Source organism: Salvelinus sp. IW2-2015, linkage group LG20 (assembly GCF_002910315.2).
Source record: "Salvelinus sp. IW2-2015 linkage group LG20, ASM291031v2, whole genome shotgun sequence".
In the NCBI taxonomy this organism is placed as follows: Eukaryota; Metazoa; Chordata; class Actinopteri; order Salmoniformes; family Salmonidae; genus Salvelinus; species Salvelinus sp. IW2-2015.
The window spans coordinates 31,129,671-31,144,968 of record NC_036860.1 but is presented as its reverse complement, the minus strand read 5'-3'; the positions used below and the strand labels follow the sequence as shown (position 1 = coordinate 31,144,968).

The following is a 15,298-nucleotide window of genomic DNA, read 5'->3' as shown; positions in this document are numbered from 1 at the left end:
ATATTACAGGTGGATTGTGAATGAATGTTTTTGGATCAATAGTATCTTTTAAATCAGGGATCCACAGTGTCAGCCTTCAGTAACTTATGTGTATGCTGTCCTACATTAACCTCATGAAATCCAAAAATGAGGTGATGTCTTTTGTTTTCAGGGGCGACGGAGGAGAAAGACCCGGTGGTCCAACACTCGAACACGAAGGCGCAAAAAGAATGGTTCTGGTGATGACAATGAAAGCGAGTCAAGCGAAGAGGAGAGTGAGGAGGACGACAGTGATGAGAGCTTTAAGGTGGAGAAGGGCAAGAGGAGGTGGAAGAACCGGAACAGAGAAAGGCACAGCGACGACTCTGACACCTCCTCGGATGATGACCTCCCTCCTAACGAAGATCCCTGCAAACACTGCGGCCTCCCCAACCATCCCGAGCTGGTGGGTCCTCATTGAAAAGCATTTAATTGAAATGGAATTGACCCCAACCCTGGTGGGCTGTAATCATGGTTATACTAGGCTGTATCAGTCTCATAGGGCGGCGCACAATTGGCCCAAGCGTTGTCCGAGTTTGGCCGGTGTAGGCTGTCATTGTAAATAAGAATTTGTTCTGAACTGATTTGCCTAGCTAAATGAAGGTTGAATAAAAAAATATGCTATATTCATAATATTTATCTCCACTTCCAGCTAATCCCCCTCCGTGTTTACCCCACAGATCTTGCTATGTGACTCGTGTGACAGTGGCTACCACACGGCCTGCCTCAGACCCCCTCTCATGATCATCCCAGATGGGGAGTGGTTCTGTCCACCTTGCCAACATGTAAGTAACATCCAGATGCTAAACAATCTGTACTCACACTACAGTTTGGATACTAGCCACATCACTATGTTTTGAACTAATGGCTTGATTATGCACTCCCCTACATATTTATTTGGACAGTGAAGCTTATACTTTTAATTTGACTCTACTCCAGCCTTTTGGTTATGAGATTAAATGTTTTATGAGGCGACAGTACAGAATGTCACGTTGTATTTGAGGGTATTTTCATACATGCAGTCAGGTCCATAATTACTGGCACCCTTGATAAATATGAGCAAGAAAATACTGTATAAAATAAATAATACAAATCCTGAGCTACAGTATATTGTATGCTCCCCAAAAAATGGGAGAGATTATGAGTTTACTTTTTACCAAGTAATAAAACCAAAATCTCAAAGATGGCACCCCTGTTTTCAATACTCTAGCACGCTCCCCTTGCGAAGATAACGACACAGCCTTTTTCTGAGATTGTCATTTTGTCACTTTTATTGTAAATAAGAATATAATATATTTCTGAACATTTCTACATTAACTTCTCTAGGATATGTGGGACGCTAACGTCCCACTTGGCCAAAAGCCAGTAAAAATGCAGAGCGCCAAATTCAAATATATTACTATAAAAATCAAACTTTCATGAAATCACACATGAAAGACACCAAATTAAAGCTACACTTGTTGTGAATCCAGCCAACATATCTGATTTCAAAAAGGATTTACGGCGAAAGCACACCAAACGATTATGTTAGGTCAGTACATAGCCACAGAAAAACACAGCCATTTTTCCAGCCAAAGAGAGGAGTAACAAAAAGCAGAAATAGAGATACAATTAATCACTAACCTTTGATGATCTTCATCAGATGACACTCATAGGACTTCATGTTACACAATACATGTATGTTTTGTTTGGTAAAGTTCATATTTATATCCAAAAATCTGAGTTTAGGCGGGACGCTACTGTCTCACTTGGCAAAAAGCCAGAGAAAATGCTGAGTACCAAATTCAAATTAATTACTATAGAAATTACTATAAACATCAAACTTTCATTAAATCACACATGAAAGATACCAAATTAAAGCTACACTGGTTGTGAATCCAGCCAACATGTCAGAATTCAAATAGGCTTTTCGGCGAAAGCAAACAATGCTATTATCTGAGTTAGCACCATTGTAAACAAAGAGAGATAAGCATATTTCAACCCTGCAGGCGCGACACAAAACGCAGAAATAAAAATATAATTCATGCCTTACCTTTGACGAGCTTCTGTTGTTGGCACTCCAATATGTCCCATAAACATCACAAATTGTCCTTTTGTTCGATTAATTCCGTCGATATATATCCAAAATGTTCATTTTGGACAAACTACTTTTGTAATACAACTAGGTCTTTTTTTTTAACATTAATAATCGATAAAATTGAAGACGGTATGATCTGTGATCAATACAGGATTAAAGCCAACTATAGCTAGCTTTCTGGTCACACGCTTCTATCTAACAGGACACTTCAAGTGACTCTCGTTCAAGATGGCCGTACTTCTTCATTACACAAAGGAATAACCTCAACCAATTTCTCAAGACTGTTGACATCCAGTGGAAGTGGTAGGAACTGCAAGCAGGTCCCTTTAGAAATCTGGTTTCCCAATGAAAACTCATTGAAAAGAGTGACCTGAACAAAACAAAAAAATCTGAATGGTTTGTCCTCGGGGTTTCACCTGCTAAATAAGTTCTGTTATACTCACAGACATGATTCAAACAGTTTTAGAAACTTCAGAGTGTTTTCTATCCAAATATACTAACAATATGCATATCTTATCTTCTGGGGATGAGTAGCTGGCAGTTGAATTTGGGTATGCTTTTTATCCAAACATAAATGCTGCCCCCTATCCTAGAGAAGTTAATGTGGATGCTACCATGATTACGGATAATCATGAATGAATCGCGAATAATGATGATTGAGAAAGTTAGATGCACAAAGATCATCACCCCAAAACATGCTAACCTCTCACCATTACCACTAGTGAATAATGACGAGTGACAAAGTTAGAGGCATAAATATCATACCCCTAAAAAATGCTAACGTTATTGGTAATGGTGAGAGGTTAGCATGTTTTAGGGCATGACCTTTGTGCATCTAACTTTTTCATTCATCATTATTCGCGATTCGTTCATGATTATCCGTAATCATGGTAACATCCACATTAATGTAGATGTGTTCAGAAACATATTCTATTCTTATTTACAATAAAAGTGACTTGAAAATGACAAAACAAACCAAAACAAGCTGGAATTGCATCCAACAAGTATGTAGAGTCACTTGATGTTAGGAATATGGGACCAAATACTAAACTTTTGAATAAATGTAATACACTATCAGTGAATTGGTCCAAATACTTAGGAAATCTTAAAATTGGGGGATTAGATAAATAAAGTGCTTTAATTTCTAAATGGTAAAACAGATGGTGCATAAAAGTATTCACACCCCTTTTTCAAAATGTTCTTGTTATGCTTTAGTCACATAATAAGTTGCATGGACTCACTCTGTGTGCAATAATAGTGTTTAAAAGGATTTGTTTATGACTAGCTCATCTCTGTACCCCACACATACAATTATCTGTAAGGTACCTCAGTTGAGCAGTGACTTTCAAACACAGATTCAGCAACAAACACCAGGGACGTTTTACAATACCTTGCAAAGAAGGGCACCTATTGGTAGATGGTCAAAATAAAATAAAAAGCAGACATTGAATATCCCTTTGAGCATGGTGAAGTTATGAATTACACTTTGGATGGCGTATCAATACACCAGGTCACTACAAAGATACAGGTGTCCTTCCTAACTCAGTTGCCGGAGAGGAAGGAAACCGCTCAGGGATTACGCCACAATTTTACCATGTGGCCAATGGTAACTTTAAAACAGTGGCAGAGTTCAATGGCTATGATAGAACTGAGGATGGATCAACAACATTGCAGTTACTCCACAATACTTACATAATTGAGAGTGAAAAGGAAGCCTGAACAGAATAAAAGTATTCCAAAGAACGTGTCCTGTTTGCAACAAGACAATTAACATTTTGTCCTGAATACAAAGTGTTATGTTTGGGGCAAATCCAATACAACACACTGCTGAGTACCATATTTTCAAGCATAGTGGTGGCTGCATCGTGTTATGGGTATGGGAGGACTGGGGACTTTTTCAGGATAAAAGTGAAATGGAGATAAGCTCAGGCAAAATCTTAGGGGAAACCCTGGGTCAGTCTGCTTTCCACCAGACACTGGAAGACAAATTCACCTTTCAGCAGGACAATAATCTAAAACACAAGGCCAAATCTACACGAGTTGTTTACCAAGAAAAACATTTAGGTTCCGGACTGGCTGATTTACAGTTTTGACTTAAATCTTCTTGAAAATATATGCCAGACCTGAAAATGGTTGTCTAGCAATGATCAACAACCTTGAAGAATTTTGAAAAGAATAATGGGCAAATGTTGCACAATCCAGGAGTGAAAACATCTTTGACTTACCCAGAAAGACTCACTGCTGTAATCGCTGTCAAAAGGTGCTTCTACAAAGTGTTGACTCAGGGATGTGAATACTTATGTAAAATTGATTTCTGTATTTAATTTTCAAGAAATGTGTAGAAGAAAAATCTCAACATGTTTTCGCTCTGTCATTATTGGGGTATTGTGAGTGTGTGTAGATGGGTGAGGGGAAAAATAATAATTTAATCCCTTTTGAATTCAGGCTACAACAAAATGTGGAATAAGTCAAGGGTTATGAATACTTTCTGAAGGCACTGTATGTATGAAAATAAACTCAAACAAAAGGTGGCATTCTGTACTGTTGCCTCTAAAACCCAAAATGCTGGATTATAGAGCCAAATTAAAAGGTTTAGCTTCACTGTCCAAATAAATATGTAGGGGACTGTATGTGTGGTGTTCTGTCATTCTTACCCATCTCCTGGTGACCCCCCTGCAGAAGCTACTCTGTGACAAGCTTGAGGAGCAGCTTGCTAATCTCGATGCTGCCCTGAAAAAGAGGGATCGCGCTGAGCGAAGGTGAGAACCTCTGAACCATGACCCTTGGTGTAAAACAGCAAATGACAACAGGAAGATAAATACATTTAGTTGGGTGGTTCTTATTAAAGAATGAGGCTCAGTCCACAACACATGCAATTGGAGTCTATACTGAATTGCATTGGTTTGACAATAGAATAGGTACAATCACCCTGATCTGTTTATCGATCTCAAATATTTAATGGAGCTTACATTGCTTGACATGTCTTGTTGTACAACGGCAGTGGGCCTCTGATAATGGGAAAGCTGATTAATTTTTTTATTTTTTTTATTCTATCAGAAGTTGTTTTAAATAAAATTATTGTATTTTCTCCCTCCAGAAAAGAACGTTTGGTCTATGTTGGAATAAGTGTCGAAAACATCATCACTCCCTCTGTAAGTAGCATTTGGTTGTTATGGTTATATACCATCATGAAAGTCCATTGCAAAACATCCAGAATTCGGTGTGTGTGTGTGTGTTGGACGTCCTTCTAAAATGGTCTGTCACACTGTTCACTGCCCAGCCTAGACTGATTGCTTCCTATAGTGTACTGACACGTTGCCTACTCTCATTTCAGTTGGAGGTAGAGGAAGAAAAGGAGGAAGAAAAGGAGGAAGAAGTGAAGAAACAGAAGAAAGAGAAGAAAGAGAAAAGCAAGAGCTGGGGTCGAAGGTCGACAAGGGCAAAGAAAAGCATAAGTTATAGGTATGAAGTCTGTACTAAACTCAGGGTTATTAGAATAGTCTGTGTTGTGTGGTTGGTCTTTATTATTTCAGTATGGTGGCTGTTAAACCCCTGAATAATTTCGACATCTTGTTTGCAGGTTTGATGAATTTGATGAGGCTATCGAGGAGGCAATTGAAGAAGACATCAGAGAGGCTGATGGTGGAGGTACAGTTGGAGGACATTATGGAATCTGGCAACAAAGTCACAGAATTATGAATTTAATTCAATGTCTCTTAGTTTTGTTCTGAAATTACTTCTGGCTGCAGTATTTCACCTGTGCGCCCCCTGGTAATTGTGCATTGTTCAAGCTTTAAGAAGGGTTATGAAGAGTCAAGTCTGAGGCTGTGTTTCATTTTAGATCTGTCAAGGAGCGTGAACGAGGGCAAAGGAGGGAACATCTACCCTGAATGAAACACAGCCTGAGAGCCTTTTTAACTCATGTAGCCTGCAAACAATCTTTCATTCTTTAGTCTAAGACATTGGGGGAGGGGGGGTGCTAAGTTGACATGGAATTGTTTTAAGATTGTCATACTATGGATAATTTAGCTATTTTGAATTTTAGGACCCCTTTAGGTATAGAAAAATACACTACCGTTCAAAAGTGTGGGGTCACTTAGAAATGTCCTTGTTTTTGGGGAAAAAAGCAATTTTTTTGTAATTTAAAATAACATAAAATTGATCTGAGATGCGGTGTAGACATTGTTAATGTTGTAAATAACTTGTAGCTGGAAACGGCTGATTTGTAATGGAATATCTACATAGGCGTACAGAGGCCCATTATCAGCAACCATCACTCTGGATGGAATAGCTAAAAAAAATAAAAATACACATTTAACCCCTTTATGGGGGGTTAGGCACAAAACTACCTTCACACTTCCATAATGTTTTAAAAACCGGTACCGGTTTCTTTGATGTGTTCTGTGACACGTGTGGGGGTCGTAGAGCAAAACGAAGAACACCATCGGGTTCGTGAGAGTCTCTCCTTTCTATAGAATAGTTTTGGGATGTCTCATAGTCTGACAAACACCGCTCTAGCTCTGCTACCTTTCACCCAGATGCAGAAGTATGACACTGGCGGATGCAGTAGATGGAGACTCATCCAATGCTAAAAAACTATCTCTAGCTTAAACTGACAGATTTTGATGGGAATTCTTTTGTTATGTAACTTTGATTGATGCACCGGTTTGTCAATTGACTCTAGGGGGTTAATGTGTGCCTGTTGGATTGTCTAAATGTTGACGTATGCTGCCCTCTACAGGAGCTGGTCGGGGCAAGGACATGGCCAACATCACAGGCCATAGCAGAGGGAAGGACATGTCCACCATCCTGGCAGCAGGAGAGGTTGGTGAGGGCAAGGAGAATGGACGCCCGCCACGGCCAAACGCCGGCCAGCGCAGGAAGAAGCGCCGGCGTCTCAACGACCTGGACAGCGACAGCACTGTGGAGGAGGAGGAAAGCGAGGACGAGTTCCGTCTCAGTGACAGGTAGGGTCATCTGGTGGGTGGGAGGTGTAGGGGTGCATAAGTCAGGACAAGGACGACAGGGTTGTGTTCATAAGGTTTTCTGTTGGGTGCCATAATGAACACAACCCAAGGTACCACTTTATTGACAGCTATTACAGCCAGAAAGGTGTGACACAAAGGGGTGTTGAATTAATTTGTCTCATTTTCTTCTCTCCCCCTGCACACTTTTATGCGTAGTACGGAGGAAGAGGAGTTTGTGGCGTCAGACAAGAGCGACGCAGAGAGCGAAGCGGCAGTCGACTCTAACGACGACAGTGACTTCGGCAGCACGCGACGCAGAACTGCCAGGACACGGAGGCCGGCCAAATCTCAAAGGAGCACTCGGCCGCGAAGGCGCCGCAGAGCGAGAGGGTACTCAGACGATGAAGAGGAGGAGACGAGTGATGAAGATGAGGACGAAATGAGTACGTTGGTGTCGTCAATTCCTCTTTGTTGTTTGAAGGGACATCACTCTCCAGAATTACACTTTGTTAGATGTTTTCAGATCTCAAAAGTGGTCTTCTCCTGAGACAAGTTCCAGGCCATCTGTTTTGTGGATTCTGCTTTATGCCACAACCCAAAATAATTTGAAAAGGTCCTGATTTTTGGCGCTTATGTTTTCCACTAATTTGTGGTTGAGGCCTTCGTTACAGTGGTTAGACAGCCGATTGGGTGGGACATGGATCCATCTTGATATTATAAAAATCTTATGGTCTGAAAACATCTGACATAATGACATTAAGTGTTGATTTTGTAATTGTCCTTTTAAAGACCAATAGGTATGTGTTGTGACGTGGCTCTCTGTGTTGACTGGCTTCTCTCTCTTTGCTGACCTTTTTAACTAGTGTCAGAGGGCTCCAGCGAGTTCAGTGACAGCGACCTGGACTGTAGCAAACGCCGATCCCGCCGTAGTCATACAAAGAAGCAGGTCAACTACTGCGAGTCGTCCGGCGACTCCGACGGCTCAAAGGCCGGCACCAACCGGGACAAAGTCAAACCGCGGAGGCGCCTCGCCAGCTCCGACAGCGAAGGTCAGCCATACTTTTTTTTCTAGACACGCACTCTTTGCCTCACTGCCACTGCTATTAGCGTATTTTTTCTGTAGTGTGTCTAAGTCATATGAATTAGATTCTTAAGCGAGTCCTCACTGGCCATTACTTTAACTGATATTAACAATATGGTTTTACCTAACGTCCACCGTTTTATGCCTTGCTCTTTCAGCAAGCTCCTCCAGAGGCTCGGACGTGGGCAAGAGGGAGAGGACTAGGTTGAAGAGGAGGGCTGACTCGTCTGAGGAAGAGTCCCAGCAGCGCCGCAGACGCCTCTCGCTGAAACGGAGGCGAGCCTCCGAGGAGGATGATGATGATGATTCCGACGAATCATCGGAGGGAGAGCGTCCGGTCCGCAAGCGTGTGAACCGCATTGACTCGGACGACTCTGACGAGGAGGAGAAGGAGGAGAAGGAAGAAACAAAGGAAGAGGAGGAAGGGGGTGTGCTGGGGAAGGGAGCCAGTCCGTTGGACTACAACCTGGTGGAGCTGCACCCCCCTACCAACGGACAGAGTCCCATCAAGGCCCTGGAGGGCCTGGCTCACATTGGGCCCCAAAAACCTGGAGCCACAGCCGTCACCATAGCGCCCAACGGACTGGAGTTGGCGCCACAGGACGATGATGAGGACGACCTGCTGGGGGTCACAGACCTAGTGGACTTTGTCTGCAATAGTGATGTGTTGTAAAACCAAGTTGTACGTTTGTTCATTTCTGTAGTATTGTATTTTTTTTATATTATGTTTTTTTTCTCCACTGAAGTCGTCCACCGTTTATTCCTGTCCTCTTGTGTTTTTTTTGTTTTTTCCCCCCAATTCATCCTCGTCCCCTCAGTGTGGCCCCATCCATCCATATGAACTGGATGCCTTACGGGGAGAAGTTAATTCTCTTCACTCTTCGCACCTCTCGCAGTTGGATTGTACAGTCATTGAGAGCACTAACTCTAAAGGTTGTTTTGTGGCACGTGAATTAGCTTTGTCTTATCCTCCATACTTCGTCACCAATGGACATGCGGGTCAGATACTTGACGACAAATAAACCTACCTGTTTCTCCAGCCAACTTCCAGGGTTTCCTACTCAGGGGTATGTCCACTACCCCACATGACCCCACCATACAAAGAATCCATCTCTCAACTTCATGGTTTTGCTCATCAGGCCCCAAACGGAAGAATGCAGACAGAAACTGGGAGGGACTAACTAGACTTGTCCAATAAACACTCATTTTTGTTTTCTGTTGTGTGACTTAATGAACACGACCCATGAAAACCTGTTCTGCTGAGAAGCTCCTCAGTGTTCCTGCCTGGGAAAGAGGATGTCTTATTGTAGGATATAATTAATTGTTTGTAGGAAGTAGATGTGTTTTAGCTCAGGTGGGCCTGAGCTTCAGCAAACAAAGGAATGGAGGGGTGCTCAACAACGACAAAAGTCACGAGAATGGCTGACCAAGAATTCATTTTTTTTTATTGGTAAGCCATTCTTGTAGATTTGTATTGTTTAGTCTGTATACCTCTTGTAAGATTTCTAAATTTGTATATGAGAATAGAAGATGGCAGAGGTAAGGGGTCAAACTGCTTCCATTTACAACTTAAAGTGACAGTTTTGTGGATCAGCTGCTGGAAACCAATCATTGTTTTTATCCCCAACTCTTTTCCCCAAACATTTAATATTAATGTCTTTCACTTTTTTTGATATTTTAATTCCACATTTTAATCCTCAAACAATTTATTTGTTTTGATGTGTTAAATTCTATTAGTCAGTTGTTTGACTAAACCCTTAAGCAGGTTTCCCACCCACATTAAGACCATATACAACAAGCATTGGATGAAAAGCATGAGCGCCACAGTTTCCCTTGAGAAAACCGGACACAGAACCATCATCATCATGCTTGAAACAGCTTTTTTTTAATAGACAGATTGGGTGACCAGAACCCACAACCGTTCCCATACTTGTAATTACAATCTCCAAAAGAGTATTTGTCACAGATTTGTTAAATTGTTTTTACCCAAAGTATTGTAATGTTCTACTGTCACGTACAGTTGAAGTAGGAAGTTTACATACACTAACAGGCTGATTACACCGCTCGCGTCGCGTGCTCTGCAAAATACATTTAGAAATCTGTTATTCAATTATTGCACCCACACTGCTTGCTCGCGCTAACAAGCGTCTGCGTTGCCAAGGGCTAAAATAGAAGTCAGTTCTATTTCTGACGCAGATCGCACTGAAAGACCTGCCTCTCCCATCTCCTCATTGGTTTATATAAGCAGGTACCCACGTGGGATCTCCTAATTGGTTATACCCACGTAGGTGACTGAAAGACAAACAAGGTCAGTGGCGGTAATGCACCGGATTTTATGGAAGTTGCCAATCGCAATATAAAGTCAAGAGAATAAAAAGCCTGGAGGAGAGATGACTAGAAATGATTCGGTTGACCGTTTTACGTGTGGATTAATTGGAGGAGTAGAGGACAATGTGCATTTCAGGTAAAATAACTCTATGTTTATATCCCAGGACAAATTAGCTAGCAACAGGAAGCTAGCTAAATCGGACAAATTAGCTAGCAAGTGCAAGCTAGCTAGCTAAATTGACATAAATGTTTAATACTTTTCGACCTGTCTCCAAATTAATATAATTGGTTCAGAGTTTGTTTTGATATTTTAACCTGCGTGTCGTGATCGCGTTTGGTGTGGGGGTACAAAATACATTTACGCACGATGGCGCACGCACGCAGCCGGTTTGGGTTCCGTGTTAGGTTAGAGTCGTTAAACTCATTTTTCAACCACTCCACAAATTTCTTGTTAACAAACTATAGTTTTGGCAAGTTGGTTAGGACATCTACTTTGTGCTTGACACAAGTCATTTTTCCAACAATTGTTTAGACAGATTATTTCACTTATAATTCACTGTATCACAATTCCAGTGGGTCAGAAGTTTACATACACTAAGTTGACTGCCTTTAAACAGCTTGGAAAATTCCAGAAAACGATGTCATGGCTTTAGACGCTTCTGATAGGCTAATTGACATAATTTGAGTCAATTGGAGGTGTACCTTCAAACTCAGTGCCTCTTTGCTTGATATCATGGGAAAATCAAAAGAAATCAGCCAAGACCTCAGAAAAATATTGTAGACCTTCACTAGTCTGGTTTATCCTTGGGAGAAATGTCCAAAACCCTGAAGGTACCACGTTCATCTGTACAAACAATAGTACGCAAGTATGAACACCATGGGACCACGCAGCCGTCAAACCTCTCAGGAACGACACGCGTTCTGTCTCCTAGAGATGAACGTACTTTGGTGAGAAAAGTGCAAATTAATCCCAGAACAACAGCAAAGGACCTTGTGAAGATGTTGGAGGAAACAGGTACAAAAATATCCACAGTAAAACGAGTCCTATATTGACATAACCTGAAAGGCCGCTCAGCAAGGTAGAAGCTACTGCTCCAAAACCACCATAAAAAAAGACAGACTACGGTTTGCTACTGCACATGGGGACAAGATCATACTTTTTGAAGAAATGTCCTCTTATCTGATGAAACAAAAATGAACTGGCCATAATGACCATCATTATGTTTGGAGGAAAAGGGGGTACGCTTGCAAGCCGAAGAACACCATCCCAACCGTGAAGCACAGGGGTGGCAGCATCATGTTGTGGGTGTTCTTTGCTGCAGGAGGGACTTGTGAACTTCACAAAATAGATGGCATCATGAGGTAGGAAAATTTTGTGGATATATTGAAGCAACATCTCAAGTCATCAGTCAGAAAGTTAAAGCTTGGTTGCAAATGGGTCTTCCAAATGGACAATGACCCCAAGCATACTTCCAAAGTTGTGGCAAAATGGCTTAAGGACAACAATATCAAGGTATTGGAGTGGCCATCACAAAGCCCTGACCTCAAGCCTATAGAAAATGTGTGGGCAGAACTGAAAAAGCGTGTGTGAGCAAGGAGACCTACCAACCTGACTCAGTTACACCAGCTCTGTCAGGAGGAATGGGCCAACATTCACCTAACTGGTTGTGGGAAGCTTGTGGTTGACCCAAGTTAAACAATTTAAAGGCAATGCTACCAAATACAAATTGAGTGTATGTAAACTTCTGACCCACTGGGAATGTGATGAAAGAAATAAAAGCTGAAATCAATCATTCACTACTATTATTCTGACATTTCACATTCTTAAAATAAAGTGGTGATCCTAACCTACCTAAGACAGGGATTTTTTTACTCTGATTAAATGTCAGGATTTGTGAAAAACTGAGTTTAAATGTATTTGGCTAAGGTGTAACTTCCGACTTCAACTGTATATCCTTTTTTTTAATCAAATGTTTTCATCAAGTGGTATTGACTGTTTTTAATTAATTCATTATTGATACGAAACAATATCAAGGCAGCTCCTCAGTGCATCATGCCAAATTACAGGTGTCATTTAGTCAACATTGAAATCTGTTAACCACCACATTTACAAGACTTTCCTTTTAAATAAAAGTTTGATTGTATATAATGTGACCAACTAGAGTAGACCAATCCTGGTCTTCTCACATCTAATGTGTGCGCATGCACCTGTTTCTAAAAACCCTAGTTTAGTTTTTGTATACTGTATACATATATAAATATTATTTTAAAGTGTGTGCTGCCAACACTATATATGGATGAAATGCCCATGTTTTAGACAAATGTTTTAATATGCTAATATTTAAAGGGATTTGTTATGTGTGAAATCACTGAGTATTTACAGAAAACTCTGCCTATTATCTTTGTCCATCAAATCGTGAGACTTTAGTATAACCATGTCAGCATTTTAACCATTATTTTACGTTGCATTTTTATAATGTATTTCTTTCTATATCAAACCCTCCTTCACGTGTATTGTTTTCCTCCCTAGCAAACCATCAAGTGGCATAATGTTTCCTATGTACCTTCTAGTCAATACTGTGTGTAGGTTCAAAACCTGGAAACTAGATGTACTTACTGAGTACAAATAACTACCTGTCGTTGTTCATCAGACTATTTTGAAGTAATTATTTTTGTCATTTTCTTCCCTGGTCTTTTCGTAACCCTCTGCCACCACCAGTGTGCAGTGTTGATTGTAGAGAACACTACACTTGCTCTAGTCTCCCCTCTACATCTTACTGAATCAACTAAATAAACCTCTCTCTGATCTTAGAAAGCCTATCCTTTTGTCTGTTCTGAAATATGAGCTAATTTTGGTTTTAAGGTTACATTTTGAGGTCAGTTTAAATCATCATTCTGGGCCTGTATTCAGAAAGTGTCTCAGTAGGAGTGCTGTCCATATAATCTTATTCATTATGATCTACAAGGTAAAACTGATCATATATTAGCACTACTATTCGTAGTCTCTGTGAATACAGGCCCTAGCCTCGAATCAAGAGGATTATGAATTGAAGGCATGCTGGATTGATCTTTGTTTGGAAAATGGTCTAGCAAAACCTCAGTAGGAACTAAATTGACGTGTGTGTGTGTGTGTAGTTTTTACTGTAATAGGCCTATATATTTAGAGGCTTTTTTTTATCATGGAAAAAACTATTTGGCAATTTTTTATAATTGTGTCTCTTTATAATTGTTTTCCTTGTAGAGGAGTTGTGATATTGGCACAACTGTTTTGTAATGAATTAATCGGAGACCTGGCATGTTTTGTTGGACATCACTTTATGTGCAGACCTATGCGCCGACCGCCCTACGGATTTGCGAGGTTCAATAACCACAGACCTCTAAATTCCTTTGCTCAGCAGTGTTCATTGAGTCCTGCTACTGGACAGGAGAGCATAAACCAACCACTGGAGGCATGGACAATACCTGGGAGGACTGCTGGGTTGTGTTCAGTAGGCACAAAATGGAAGAAAATGTGGTGAATTGGGGAGATAGTAACTGAACTTGTCCAATAAGAAACGCTTGTTTTTGTTTTCCGTTGTGCCCCAATAAACAAGACCCTCGTCAGAATCAGGAACAGTTCAAGATAAATGCGCTCCAATTAAGAAATTAGGCCTGTTTTGTAAATTTGTATTTTGTAAAATAGTTTTGGCATGTGTTCTTCACTGATGGTAAAGTCTTATTATTTTTGGTTGATCACAATGTTTGATACAGTTTGAAGTAAAGGATGATTTCCAAGGCAAAATGCTATTTCTGTGCTGCCTGCAATGCACTCAACTAACATGGTAATATTGACTACAGTTACCACAGGATTAGTTTGACTGCTCCTAAGCTTCTACTGGCAGTTCAATTGTGGGAATTTGACAAAAATGACTAGGGTTGGTTTACCATTGTTTTGGGATGAAGAAATGTACGATTTCTGATACGATGTTCCCAAGATATGAAGTTTCTTAGCTGTATGCATGAGTTTGACATAGTCAGTGGGCATTTTTAAAATCAATGGTAGAAAGACAGTAGTTGGGAGGGGCAGTGTCAGTCAGGTACTACAGGCTGTCCTCTGCCGGGGGGGGTTGGTGCCAATGATTCAAATGTTTGTTCATTATTGTCTATTACGGGTAGATATGGAGGACTGAGGATGCCACTACAGGTCTGGTGTATGAATATAATCCCCTTGAGGGGTTGCCTATGTTTTCTGTTCCTCTTCAAGACCTTTTTGTTAACTTTCCTGTATTTTCTTTCATGAATAAGATCTTGTACATTTGTCATAATAAAAAGGTTTATAACCTGGTATGGTAGGCGTACTTGTTTTCTGTCGGAGAAAGGGAGAGGACATCATTGTGGTGTGAAATATTGGTCAAATAAATGTGAAATTATTGGCTTTATGACTAATGCAGGCGTATCCACATAAACCTCCGGAGAAAGTGGTGAGGAGGCATGTCCTCAAAGATGCATTCATGGAAGTTTAGTTGCTGTTTTTTTTTCTTTTTTTTCTGAAATGTTGACTTGTGTTGGCTGTATGGTTTATTTACATATTATATATTGATATCTTAACTCATATTTCAGTCTTTTTTTCTTTTTTTGCTAATGGGTGTGGAGATGTGTGCCCCTTTCTATCAAATGTCTGTCAAATACTTTTTGTCTATTTAGGGGATCCTTTTTGGCTCAAGAGCACCCCTGGTTGTAAAGGTTCAGTATAGTTTCTTTATAACCCACCAATTGCAGTGCTCAGAGGATAAATGGGATGCCCGTCCAGGTAACCTCAATTAGGCTACACTGTCAACTGCAGAAACT

General features: G+C 40.6%; 1 protein-coding gene across 1 annotated transcript in view; it reads left to right on the top strand.

Annotated features, from left to right (window-relative positions):
* Positions 1-14,795, top strand: part of LOC111980898 (remodeling and spacing factor 1) — a 45,018-nt gene extending 30,223 nt beyond the window's left edge. The window contains exons 7-16 of the mRNA XM_024011948.2: positions 152-424; positions 699-803; positions 4,775-4,854; positions 5,193-5,247; positions 5,430-5,557; positions 5,676-5,743; positions 6,837-7,062; positions 7,279-7,505; positions 7,926-8,111; positions 8,302-14,795. Of these exons, the coding sequence (XP_023867716.1) occupies positions 152-424; positions 699-803; positions 4,775-4,854; positions 5,193-5,247; positions 5,430-5,557; positions 5,676-5,743; positions 6,837-7,062; positions 7,279-7,505; positions 7,926-8,111; positions 8,302-8,816 (1,863 nt within the window). The 3' untranslated portion in view covers positions 8,817-14,795. The remainder of the gene's footprint in view (positions 1-151; positions 425-698; positions 804-4,774; positions 4,855-5,192; positions 5,248-5,429; positions 5,558-5,675; positions 5,744-6,836; positions 7,063-7,278; positions 7,506-7,925; positions 8,112-8,301) is intronic.
* Positions 14,796-15,298: the final 503 nt, after the last annotated feature.